Source organism: Bemisia tabaci, chromosome 9, assembly GCF_918797505.1.
Source record: "Bemisia tabaci chromosome 9, PGI_BMITA_v3".
Taxonomy (NCBI): Eukaryota; Metazoa; Arthropoda; class Insecta; order Hemiptera; family Aleyrodidae; genus Bemisia; species Bemisia tabaci.
The window spans coordinates 19934976-19948622 of NC_092801.1; the positions used below are offsets into that span (position 1 = coordinate 19934976).

At 39.1% G+C, this 13647-nt stretch overlaps 1 protein-coding gene across 4 annotated transcripts in view; it reads left to right on the top strand.

Moving 5' to 3' along the window:
* Window positions 1–13647, top strand: part of LOC109034807 (embryonic polarity protein dorsal) — a 75864-nt gene that overhangs the window by 13720 nt on the left and 48497 nt on the right. The window contains exons 2-3 of one of the 4 annotated variants that reach the window (XM_019048158.2): window positions 1917–2398; window positions 4505–4670. The exons of 2 other annotated variants lie outside the window; for them this stretch is intronic. In XM_019048158.2, coding sequence (XP_018903703.2) covers window positions 2003–2398; window positions 4505–4670 — 562 coding nt within the window. In that variant the 5' untranslated portion in view covers window positions 1917–2002. The remainder of the gene's footprint in view (window positions 1–1916; window positions 2399–4504; window positions 4671–13647) is intronic. One more of the 4 variants, XM_019048159.2, reaches the window with a different exon arrangement.

The following is a 13647-nucleotide window of genomic DNA, read 5'->3' on the forward strand; positions in this document are numbered from 1 at the left end:
CTCGCGCAACGAAAATTACTGAAACCAACTCCTGACGAAGATATTAACGTTTTTATTTCACATTGGTTACGAGGAATTTGAACTGCCCGCTCACAAGAAACTCGAAGCTCTACGTGAGTCAAATCGCGTACTACAACGGTTTCGGCAATCTTCTCTATTGAGCAACGTCAATTTCCCACCATGTGTTGTTCAAACTGTAAGCAATTTGCTATAGCTGAGCCAAAGCGTCAAGATTGAGGTTGCCAGATTTTTATATCGCAGAGACTGTCATGATAAACGTTTAGCGCGCAATGTGAATGACGTAGAGCATTGAGTTTTCATGAGCGGGTGGTTTCAATTCACGCACCAAGAATCATTAAATATCTTCGTAAGGAGTTAATTTCAGTAATTTTCGTTGTGCGTATCTTGTTTTACGTGAAATTTTGGCTAAGAAACATGTATCAGAATGCTGAAATTTGTACCTTGTCTAGTGGTCCATTGTGAACACAATTGTCTGGAAAATTCAAGAAAAAAATTAACGATTTTCTCAGTAAATTTAGGTTTAATTGATGGAAATGTGGCAGCGTCGGAAGGTTCATCGGCGTTCTTCCTTAACACGGCAGATTTAACCTCCCGACATTCCGACAAAGCAAAACTTCAATTGCTGTTTTTTGATCACTTTGATTTTAATTTTGACCATTCGTTGCCCGAACGGTATTTTCGGTTTTGATGGGGATTTTCGGTAGAAAAATTTTCACCGGAGGTTAAAATTTTACCGGTTCACCGAGTGCCCGTTAAAATGGATCTGTAAAATCAAAAAGTTCGTATCTACACTGCAATGTTTCAAAATCTCCGACTAGTTTTCATTTTTCAGAGGAGATTAAGCAAAATATCCTCCTACAGGGTTGCCAGTCAGAGAAAATCGAGAAATTTCAGGAAATATGGGAAAACCGCGCGAGAAATATCAGGGAAAATGACGAACTAGTCAGGGAAAAGGGCGAAAATGACGAATATGTTAGGGAAAATTTAAAGATGAAGAATTGCGAACTCACGCCGTCGAATTGCGACTTGTAGCTGCAGAAGATATCTGCGCAACCCAGCTGTGGCGCGCTGCGCGCCTTCATTTTCGTGCGACACCTCCCGCATTACCGCGGAGTTGATTTAGTTGCGTGACCTAACCTAACCCAACTCAAGTCTTCAGTAGCAGCTCCGCGCCTTCTTGACAGATTTGAATCGGATCGGGATCATTAATGGAAGTAAATAAATTCCGGAAGTGAACAAACACTCAAATACTGAGCAAATTCTGCTGGCTTACTGATTACTTTTTCGATTGTACTCGAAAAAGTAATTTATACAAATTATGTATCGTGGACTCAGTCTCCTGACTCTTAAAATTGTTGGTGAGAAAAAATACTGTTTATTCTATCGGATTCGACTCCCTCTTAATTTAAGAGGATCCGCTTTTGATTTGAGCAAAAATCCGATTGATTCAAGAGTATTTTTTCTTGTCCTCGTTAAGAGCCTGGACTCTGGATTCAACAGACTTTTCCAATGTAAAATACAGGATTGCCTCAGTCAGAGAAAACCGGGAAATGTCAGAGAATTTTAAAGAGTCAGGGAAAACCGGGAAGTGTCAGGGAAAATGACGAAAATGTCAGGTAAAATTTGGTAAGTCACCTTCATTTGCTTCCTAGAATGGGTTTGAGATTTCGAACAACAAATTTTGCCTGAAAACTATTTTCAATCATGCCCTCTGAACCATCCGTCACATCTTCAATTGTTAGGGAATCCCACCAAAATGTGTCAAGGAAATTATGGAAATGTCAGCAGGGAATTTAAATTTTTAAATTCCGTGGCAACCCTGCGTATCCCTTTATGCAAGTAAAGTGATTTTGGTTTTGTCGAATCGATCAAGTAGAATTTTTGAACCTTTGCAGCTTTTCGGACCATCCGTGGAGCCGGGCGGTCCAGCTAGCAAGAATAACTGACCTTACAAGAGGCGGAAAAGCCGAACCGATGGAGAATGGTCCGGAGTTGGTCCTCCGATAAAAAAAAGCTCCCACTTTCAATGCGCCCCCAGGAGCCATCGACAATGGCGGCTCGAAGGAAGGTCTCGTTCTCGAAGACAAAGTACGGGAAGGACCTGGTGCAGTTGGACGGTTACGAGTACCGGAAATTACGGGAGAGCAAGGGCGGTGTGAGGACTTGGCTGTGCGTCAAGGAGAAGTCCGGCGAGACCAAGTGTCACGGATCCATCAAAACGGAGGGAGAGTTTTACGTCGAGGGTAGTTTAAGGGATCACTGCCACGCGCCGTCGGATATCCAACTCGAGATCCGGAAGACAATCGAAAATTGCAAGCGGAGGGCCCGGGAAGACCATCGCGTCCCAGTACACCAAGTTTTTAACGAGGAATTTACGGTGAGTTGGATTTTACCTCCGTAAATTTCTGAGGAGAACAATGAAAACACATTAAATACAAAATCAATTGGTTTACAAGGCTAAGGACAGGGTTGCCACGGTTAGGGAGTACCGGGAAAACTGGGAAATGTCAGGGAATTTTAAAAAGTCAGTGAAAACCGGGAAATGTTGGGGAAAATTTGTTAAATCTTCTTCAGGGTGTCTAGCATCAGGAAAATATCCGGAAAATCGGAAAAATTGGACGTTTTATCAGGAATTTTTCTTACGCGAATCTTCTCAACGGAGAAAGTCTTACTGCTTTTTGCCTACCGTGCCAGGAGTCGAGATAAATCAGGAAAATATCAGGAATTTTCAAAATGAAAAAATACACCCTGTTCTTTATTTGCGCTCTAAAATGGGCTTGAGGTTTCGAACTACAAATGCCTGAAAACCATTTTCAATTGTGTCTTCTTAACCATTTGCCATATCTTCAATCGTCAGGGAATTTCATTAAAATGTATCAGGGAATGTCATTTTCCAAATTCCGTGGCAGCCCGGTGAAGAAATCGAATAAACCAACCAGAATGTTTCGGGCCAATTACATGCCCATTCTCAACTGGAAAAAAAGCTAAAATAGTAAAAATCAAAACAAGAAAATGAGCATGCAACTGATCGAGGTAGGTCGAATTAGTGCAAACTCTGATACTTATTTTCTCGTTTTAATTTTTAATATTTTAGCTTTTGTTCCAGTTGAGAATGGGCATGTAACTGGCCCGAAACGTCCTGGTTTGTTTATTAGATTTCTTTAGCCTTGTAAACTCATTTGTTTTGTCTTTAATGTGTTTTTATTGTCGTGTGCATTTCTGAGGAGAAAAATAACTTAAATCGCAAATCCCCCACACATACAAGAGCTCTATTGCAGCATAAAACCTCATCCAAAACCGATCGTTTTCGATCGAAGCCTGATCTTCAAAATACTCTAAGGATTGATAGAAGATCAGCTGTCGAGTCTAAATTACCCATGATTTCGTAAAGGAGAGAAGTGAGAAAGCAATCTAGAGTGCTCTGCACCTGGAAGTGATGCTCAATCAGCCCTAAAAATACATATAATTCATAGATGAGGCCGAGTTGCAAATATCGATTTTTGATGAAATCTTTTTTGAAAACACCCTATATTTTTAACCGAGACGTTGCTGCCGAAACTAGAAGAACACATTAATTTATTTCGGGGATTGTTAAGTTTGTATTTTTTAATTTTTATTTTTTTATACTCTTGAAAACCTTGAAGTAATTTTTCTGCATCCTGATCCGTTTTTCTCTTTAAATTTCATGAAACATTAATTTATGGTATGTCAGAAAAATTAAACTTTTCGAGATCTCTTGCTTTTAATTACCAAGGGTTGCCATAGTCAGGGAACACCGGGAAATGCCGAGGAGTTTTAAAAAGTCGGGAAAACGTGGAAATGTCAGGGAAAATGACGAAAATGTAAGGGAAAAATTGTTGGGTCACCTTTATTTGCTCTTCAGACTAGGTTAAACGTTTCGAACAACAAATCTTACCTGAAAACTATTTCTATAATTATGTCTGTTTAACCCTCTGACATTTCTTCAGTTGTCAGACAATTTCACCCAAATGTGTTTCGAAAATCAAGGAAATGTCAGGGCATTTCATTTTCGCAAATCTGTGGTAACCTTGAAATAGACCATTGGACCCACTCCCTTCATTTTACAACCAATTAGCATTTGTATATATCTCTTTATTCTTAAGGGACTCCTAGAATGTCAGATTTTTGCAAATCTTGGTTTTGAATAACATTGCACTCCCTTTATTTTACGACCAATTAGCATTTTTATATAGCTCTTTTTTAAGGGACTCCTACATTGTCAGATTTTTACAAATCTTGGTTTTGAATAACATTGCACTCCCTTTATTTTACTACCAATTAGCATTTTTATGTATCTCTCTCTTAAGGGACTCCTAGAATGTCAGGTTTTTGCAAATGTTGGTTTTGAATAACATTGCACTCCCTTTATTTTACGACCAATTAGCATTTTTATATATCTCTTTCTTAAGGGACTCCTAGAATGTCAGATTTTTGCAAATGTTGGTTTTGAATAATATTGCAGGATTTGAAAGAGCGCGGTGCAGAGGTTTTGACAGCCCTCCCGAAGTATGCTAACGCTAAGACGCAGCTGTGCTCCATGAGACGGGCGTCTTTGGGAACAAAACAAAATAAGACCGCCAGCAGCGTTTCAACTGATTTTGATGGAGCGAAACGCTTTCCGAATTCGGGTGAGACATCCCATACTTAGAACTTTAAGTCTCGCGGATCCGAGTCCCAACGACCCCTAACAACCCTCACGGGTTTGTCACGGTCAGGGAAAACCGGGAAATGTCAAGGAATTTTCAAAAGGCAGGGGACACCGTCAAATGTCAGAGAAAATGGCAAAAGTATCAGAGAACAATTTTTAATTCACCCTACGTGTAGCTTTCTTGCTAGGATTTGACGTTTAGAACAACATTAAATGAGAAAACTGGCAAAATCGCGTAATTTTTGCAAAAAAGCGTCAGTGTTTTTCGTAAAACTGCGGCCAAAATTACGTCTTTTTCGAAATTGCTGCAATTTATACGTGCAGAGCCGCAAAAAAAAAAAGATATCTTTAACTTTCTGAGTAAAATGGGAAGAACTTTCTGCAGCCCTGCCGAATTATTTCTCGAAAATCTCCTTGACACACCATACTGTCGTCCTACGTTAAAAAGCCGTAAGCATTCGAATGTTGCCAAATTTCTTCTTTGAAAATATCTCTTTTTGAAGAAAGTTATGAATATTTCTCCTTGAAATTTGCAGAATTTTTAGGCCAGATAACGAAGCAAATCCTCTGGAAGAAGCTGAGGAGAAATATTCGCAAATCTTCCTGAAATTTATGATTTGTCGAAGGAAATTTGGCAACGCTTGATGGTTCGCACGGCATTCTTACGTAGCACGGCAGAGTAACTTACAACCTCATACAAAAATGGATTGCATTTTGCGAAAAGGAACCACAAGTATTCCAACGTCGCTAAGATTGTGCAACTTTGTTTACCTTGCAAATTTAAACTGATCATCTATACAAGTTTTATCTTCTTTCCCAATAAACTATAAATTCAATACGAAAATTACCATAGTTAAGATGATTTGACGGACGCCATATTTTGTGTCAGAACGTCATGCGATATATCGCATCAATTGGTTCCATTTTTTCAGCTACTCTTCATTTTTCTCCAATTTTGAGATCGCAATTCTGTTGTCAGGAGGCTGAAGCACTCACTTACCAATTTTAACAAAGAAATTCAACGTAATAAAAGCGTGGTTTTTTAAAGAGAAAACATCGCATTCGATACTGATATCGAAACTGCACTCGAAAGCGATATTTTCTCTCCAAAAAAACCACGCCTTTATTACGTTGAATTTCTTTGTTGAAATTGGTAAGTGAGTGCTTTAGTCTCCTGACAACAGAATTGCGATCTCAAAATTGGAGAAAAATGAAGAGTAGCTAAAAAAATGGAACCAATTGATGCGATATATCGCATGCCGTTCTGACACAAAATATGGCGTCCATCGAATCACCTTAATTTAATTTTTTGCAAGGTTTCAGTAATTTTATAGCGAAGAATATAAGTTGCTCAATCCTAGCAGCATTGAAATGCTCTTGGTTCCTTTGCAAAATGCAATCCAAATATAGTTGCACTGAAAAAAAAATCTCGGTGTATTTACTAAGAAAAGGGTAAAATTACCAAGATTTCAGGGTTCTATTTGATCCCAGTTTTTTCTTGGTAAAATTACCATTTATGGAATTGGTAATTCCACCGAGAAATCTCGGTAAAATTATTGAACTTTCTCGGTAATTTTACTGGACCTTGGTAAAAACGCCAATATTTTTTATCGACTGAGGTAAAATTACCGAGATAAAATGGCAAAGTTACCGGGAATTGATTACCAATAAAAGGTGTATTCTTACCCGAAAAAAAACAGTAAAAATACCGGTTTTTAGGTAAGCTCATCAGCCTGTCTTGGTAAAATTACCAATAATTGGTAAAAAAAAGTGAGATGGTAAAGGTACCAACGGACCGTGGTAAAAACGCCGAGAATTTTTTTTCAGTGTGCGGTCTTTCACGCGAGGTGCAACGTCACGGAATCAACCCGAAGTCTACGAAAATGTGGCTCTCTGGAATTACTCACCGTGATTCCCGCGTTTTTTTAAATATACATTTTAGCGGAAGGGAAGTCGCGTGGATTGTGATGGCGCGGCGGTCATTGACGATCAGTTCTGGTCAGGTCGGTGGACGGAGACGGGTCGACTCCGCCCGTCCTCGTCGTCGCGGATTAAAATGATGTCGTGTTTCATGCATAAATTCGCTCGAAAACGAAAGTTCGGTCGCTCGTTTCGGCTCATCTTTTCCGTATTATTCGTCAGCGCTTGTTACTCGCGGCCTTCGTTAAATAACCCTTTGACATTTGGTGCGGACAATGTCGGCGGTGTCGAGAATGTGGTGCATCTCTCGTTTTCGACTTGTGATGGACTGTTTTTGTGAACACGTAGGGGAGGATCCAACAATTCGGCAACACTGTATTTCCTCTATTGAAACCTATGTTAAATAATCGATTCTTGTCGGAGCACCTGGCCCCTTCAAGAATCGATACATTTCCATGGGTTTAAATGGACCGCGTTTATCAGAAAGGAACCAAGCCACATCAGCTATTGCCAAATTTAACTGGGGAATTTAATTTTCTATGTGAGAACGTTTGGGCGGGTTCCTTTGAAAATTTTAAAGAATTTGCTTTGCGCTTTGGAGAAAATTCACTGAAATTTGCACAAAAATCCACAAAACCGTTTTCATGTATAAAAATAAAATGCCCAATTAAATTTGGCAACAGCTGATGTGGCTTGGTTCCTTTCTGTTAAACGCGGTCCAAATTAAGAGTGCCTTTATAGACAGAGTATGGCCATTTCCGTGCCGGGTTTTCATTGGTCGCGAGAAAATAGGCTGATACGATGTTCTTTCGGCCGTTAATAAACAAACAAGATGGCAGTTATCAGCAAGCAAGTTTGAGGTTATACACATCGTGCTCCTGTGATAAAAGCGAAAGGCAATTTAACGGTGTTTTCATGTGTTTTCCATGTGTTATTCGTAGATATACTAGTTTAAATTGTTACTGCCGTATCATTAAATTTTTTGTCAAATTTTAGCTTCTTATTAATGTTACGGTGAGTCGCCATCTTGTTTGTTTATTTACGGCCGTAAGAGCATCATGAAGCCTAAAAACTCGTTGACCAATCAAAAAGTGGCACAGCTTTCCTGTAGTGAAAAGATACGAATGGCCATACGCAGTCTATGACGGTACTCTAGTTTAAATAGAGGAAAAACAATGATGCCAATTTGCTGAATCCGCCAATGATAAGAACACGTCATTCGATATTCGCCGTGCTGCCATTTTATTTTACCAAAGATTCCGGGGTTCCCGAAATTCATTCCGGTTTCCAAAAGCTCCGAGAAAAATTCCGATTTTTTTCGAAAGCTCCGGGGCAAATTCCAAGATATCCCTGGATTCAGTTCCAAAGATCGTCAACTTTGACCATAAAATCATCCAATTCGATCAAATAATTAATCGATCGGACGAAAAACCCCCAAAATCCCGAAAATTGCTGGAAATTCCGGGAATTTCGAAGAGTCTGAGTAAAGTTGCTTGAAATTGAAATTACAAAAGTTCCGAAATTGGGAATTGTTCCGGGATATGGCAGCACTAGACATTCAATAGCTCCACTCAGAACAAATGAACAGTTTCGATATCAATCGTTTTACCGCGCTTTTTTAAGGCTACACAAGTTTACAGTGATATATCGAATGACGCAGTCTCTGTATAATGGCTACGTCATTCACGGGATTTCCGATGGTTTCAACCGCAACGATAGAACAGCGCCCAGTCCAAACTCAGTGTGCAGTATAGACGTTAAAACTTTCAGGCCAAACAACTTCCGTTTTGTCGCTCCCTCAAGACATTTTCCTCTACCTTCTCCTTCTCAAGGTGAAAAGAGAATAAAAGGAAAGGGGATGGTGGAGGCGATCAGCCGCAATAGCCGAGGTCGAAAATCAGAAATCGAAGGTGGGCGTCTTTTACACGAGGCCTTGTTTCCAAACTTTGGGGTGGTAATTTGTTCCACCGCCGTGTAAAATGGAATCCCGAGCCAAAAAATTTGTCCGACAAGGAAGAAAATTTGTCAAGATTTCTTGTAAAGTCGAGAATTCGGACCCCACTTTGAAAATCGGTGAGTCGGCATATTTTTATCGATCACAACTTTTTAGCAGCGCGCACTGGAAAAAAAAGAGAGAAAAAAAAACAAAAAAAAAAAAAACATTTGATCTAGAGTCCAGACCCTTAAAAACATCGACAAAAAAAAAATACTCTTGATTCAATCAGATTTAAGCTTAAATCAAGAACCAAGCCTCTTAATAGGAGCGGATTTCCCTTTGATTTAAGCTTAAATCTGATTGAATCAAGAGTCCTTTTTCTTGTCAATGTTTTCAAGAGTCTGGACTCTAGATCCAATGTGTTTTTTTTTTCTAGTAGGTTTTACTCTTCAAAAATTTTATCCGGCTCTTCTTGGTTACATTATTGTCACGAAGATGAAAACGAGTGATTCCTGTTACTCCTATCCTGAATCGGACAGGTTTTTCTTTACTTCCCTCCCGGAAACCCATATCATTTGGATTAAACTTTGATTTAAGCTTAAATCTGATTGAATCAAGAGTCCTTTTTCTTGTCAATGTTTTCAAGAGTCTGGACTCTAGATCCAATGTGTTTTTTTTCTAGTAGGTTTTACTCTCCAAAAATTTTATCCGGCTCTTCTTGGTTACATTATTGTCACGAAGATGAAAACAAGTGATTCCTGTTACTCCTGTCCTGAATCGGACAGGTTTTTCTTTACTTCCCACCTGGAAACCCCTATCATTTGGGGAACATCATCAAAAAGGAACCACTATCGCTGGTTCTCCCATAAAAGCACATATCTGCATTGGGAAATCAATGGCATATATGTTGTTTTTAAAATGAGCCAAAAATAGTGGTTCTTCACTGAAAAATGTAATCCATTCGTCTCAGGTTCTCATGAGGGTTTTCAAAGCAATTGTTGAGCATATGAGCTCTGAATGCGATAGGTCGTACCTTTTTGAATTATGATTTCAAATTAGCAAAGTGTGGATAAAGGCTCCCAAAAGCCCGGTAAGTCTTGCGCTACCTACTAGCAAAAGGTCACGGAACTTTGCGCGAAAGTCAAGTTTCGTAAACCTATCTCTAATGGACAAAAAGGCCTTCCATTAATAAGAAATGAACAAAAACATTATAAAAGAACTAACACAAAATTTGGTTTAATGATTTTAACTTCCGCCGCCGCGCCGTGCCGACCGCACCGTGTTTGGCGCAATACGTGAAGTATTCACGCAGTCTTGTAGGCGCTGTGCGTTTCACGCTGACCGCACTGTGTTAGGCGCAATGCGTGAAGTATTCATGCATTCTTGTAGGCGCTATCCGTTTCACGCTGACCACAATAACCGCACTGTGTTTGATGCAATGCGTGAAGTATTGTGCAGTCTTGTAGGCGCTAATATGTGTTACATGCCGATTGCCGCGCCGAGGGCTTCTCTTTTTCATCTCAAGTCCTCGTCATCATTTCTCCCTAAGTCGCGCCATTCCAGGCCAAATTGCGTGTTTGGTTTCTCTCTTAACTCGACTAATTAATTAAAGGTGCTGTCTCTTGTATCACTGAAAGACGACAAAATTAGAAATTACTATACTCTCAGGAAATGAGAGATTTTGTAGCCTTTTCTCGTTTGCAATTTTTTTTCTAAATTCGATTTTTTTTATACCTACATTTAAAAAAATTGCATCTTTGCCGCCCCCTAGATTTGCCGCCATGGGCCGCGGCCCATGTGACCACCCCCTTAATCCGGCCCTGAATGTCATTTATGTCGAAAAATCGCTTTGCATCCTTGTGTAGTTGCGGTTTTCCTTTCAGAACGTGGATCGTACTATCTTTCTCGATCAAATCTTGTTGAAGTACGAATACTTAAAGTACCACAGCATGATGGGAATATCCGCGGTTTCTTTTTTTTTTTGTGAAAAATGTATTCCAACTCAGCAATGATTCGAAACACCTCGCGGAAGCTGACAAATCTCACAAATTATCGCGTAATAATGTAAGCATTAGGGTGAAAAAAAAAAAAAAAAAAAAATTAAAAAAAAAAAATGTTGACGGATTGAACACTGGGAAAAGAACACATTGGATCTAGAGTCCAGACTCTTAAAAACATTGACAAGAAAAAGGACTCTTGATTCAATCAGATTTAAGCTTAAATCAAAACGAAATCCGTTATATTAAGAGGCTTGGTTCTTGATCTAAGCTAGATTCTGATTGAATCAAGAGTACTTTTTCTTGTCGATGTTTTTAAGAGTCTGGACTCTAGATCCAATGTGTTTTTTTTCCCAGTGAACGCTTCACTATGCCGCCATGTCGTGGAAAAACGCCGTATGACCTTACGGACGTTGCCAAATTTCTCCTTATTAATCAAGATTTTTCTGGAAAACTTGTCATTAAACTATAGCTCCTGCCATTATAACTTTTTTCCTACAGAATTTTATTCGCGTTTTTATCGGGCGCCCGTGATAATATTAAGGAAAAACCCTTTTAATTTTACTCAAAAATAAATTATTATTATTATATCGGAAGAAATTTTGCAAAATCCGAATGCTCATACGACGGTTCTCTTTATCACGGCAATAGACGCCTCTCAACAAATATCTCTTCTTTCTTTAAGGCTGTTTTTTCTTCAGTAGGCAGGTCCAGTGATCCGTGTCCAAGAACATTTTTTTGTGCCTTTTCCTACTTTTCGTCCACGCCTCGTGCGGTATACGCACCTATTATTTTATTCATCTAGTCGTCTAGACAAGCGCTTATGTTTTAGCCTTATTTTCCTGCTTCAGTGACCTTCAATAGAAAATGTTATCGCAGGTATCCACGGGGAAAGGGCCCTTCCTCTTCGCGGGCCAAATTTTCGGTCGCGCGAAAATCCTTCTTCGAAAATGTGCAAAGGACCTTATTCAAAATCGGTCATTTCCAACCTCGCCCAAATCTTCGTGATATTTTCAGGGTTGATAGAGGAACACTTCCCGAGTCCAAAACACTGACGATTTTTAAATTTGGATAATTAGGGGGCGGGGGGGGGTTAAAGTTAAAACTTGAAACTGGCATATCTCGTGAACAGTTTGTCGTAGATAGATGATCTTGGTCTCAAAATTTAGAGAAAATTATAAGATTTTAGCTGGTGTTCACGAAATTGGTCCATTTTGAAATTTTCATCCATTGTTGCCACGTTGCCGTAACTCAAAATTTCAAAATGGACCAATTTCGTGAATACCAGCTAAACTCTTATAATTTTCTCTAAATTTTGAGACCAAGATCATCTCCCAGTTATGTAATTCCAACAAGAAGCTCAAGAGCTCTACGGACTAGAATGCTTTGATTGTTACCATTACACCGATTATTATTTGTGTGCGCGTGTGAGTACACTACTTTGTACCATTAGAAGGAAAAATAGCTTGAGTGGATGGTCAGATTACACCACTCACACTCCCGCCCTTTTCTCTTAAGTTGTCGAGCCATGCGGAAAGAACGTAACTTGTTCAGAAACTGTTCGTAGATACGCGGTTTTGTCCAGGAAGGGATTACACTGAAAAAAATTCCCGGCGTTTTTACCAAGGTCCTTTGGTACCTTTACCATCTCACTTTTTTTTTACCAATTATTGGTAATTTTACCAAAACAGACTGGTGAGCTTACCTAAAAACCGGTATTTTTACTGCTTTTCTCAGGTAAGATTACCACTTTTATTGGTAATCAATTCCCGGTAACTTTGCCATTTTATCTCGGTAATTCTACCACAGTCGATAAAAAATATTGGCGTTTTTACCGGGGTTCAGTAAAATTACCGTGAAAGTCAATAATTTTACCCAGATTTCTTTGGAAAATTACCAATGCCATAAATGGTAATTTTACCAAGAAAAAACTGGGATCAAAAAGAACCCTGAATACTTGGTAATTTTACCATTTTCTTAATAAATACACCGAGATTTTTTTTCAGTGTACAGCTGAGCATTTGCGATGATGCACTTAACGCATAGAAAGGATCGGAGTCAAATGTGTGCGAATTCAGCGGGTTTTCCTCAACCAATCGAACGACGCTCAATGGATCGAGTCAATAGGAGAGGTCGGACAAAATTTGGAAACTTTAAACACTTATAACTCCGTCAATTCAAAACTTTAAGGTTCTGAAAGTGGTTCCATTGGTTTTCTTGAGAAATTTTCCAGCTAAAGCATCCCTTGAAATGTAAAATGTGACGAAATATGTATCAAAATTTGCAGTTTCAGTCAAAAGTTTCATGTGCGACCTCTCTAAATGATTCGACCCACTGTGCGACGCATACCGGTTTGAGAACCGAATTCGTCTGCGCTTTGGTCAATCTGTGCGAAGCTGGTTGTGCGTGCGGACCACACCACTCACCAGGGAGAAGGGATGAATCGAATAATAATTTATTTCGTCGCTAGTTCTTGTTCTTTTGATCAGTAATTCTTAAAACGACGAATTTTCAAATTCTTGCGCAATCGATGTGTTCCTCGTTTTGTTTTGTTTTGTTTTGTTTTGTTTTGTTTGTTTGTTTGTTTGTTTGTTTGTTTGTTTGTTTGTTTGTTTGTTGTTTGTTTGTTTGTTTGTTTGTTTGTTTGTTTGTTTGTTTGTTTGTTTGTTTGTTTGTTTGTTTTTTTTTTTTTTTTTTTTTTTTTTTTTTTTTTTTTTTTTTTGCTGCATGTTTTCTAATCCTAAACTGTTTGTATATTTCGGCTTTGTGTGCTTAAAAACGTCAATGATTTCGGATTCTTGAGCCTTGATCAGAAGAACGTATTTCTGTTCTGGAATTTGGATCCAATCAGTAGTGAGGCACGAATCATCGATTATCGATATTTCCCCGTTTGAAACTGTGGTAAAGAATCGATTATTGAAGTGTTCGTTGCGAACACCCTGTTAGTCGATCCTTTTCATTATGTTTAAAAGGCAGATCAATCGATGTATCGCAAAGCTCGCCAAGCCACTGGATCCAATGTTTCGTCGGAAAGTTCTGATGTTGCGGACAGTTTCATTCGTGGTGAACGTGTTGCAAAATGACAATCAGGGCCGGTCACCCCT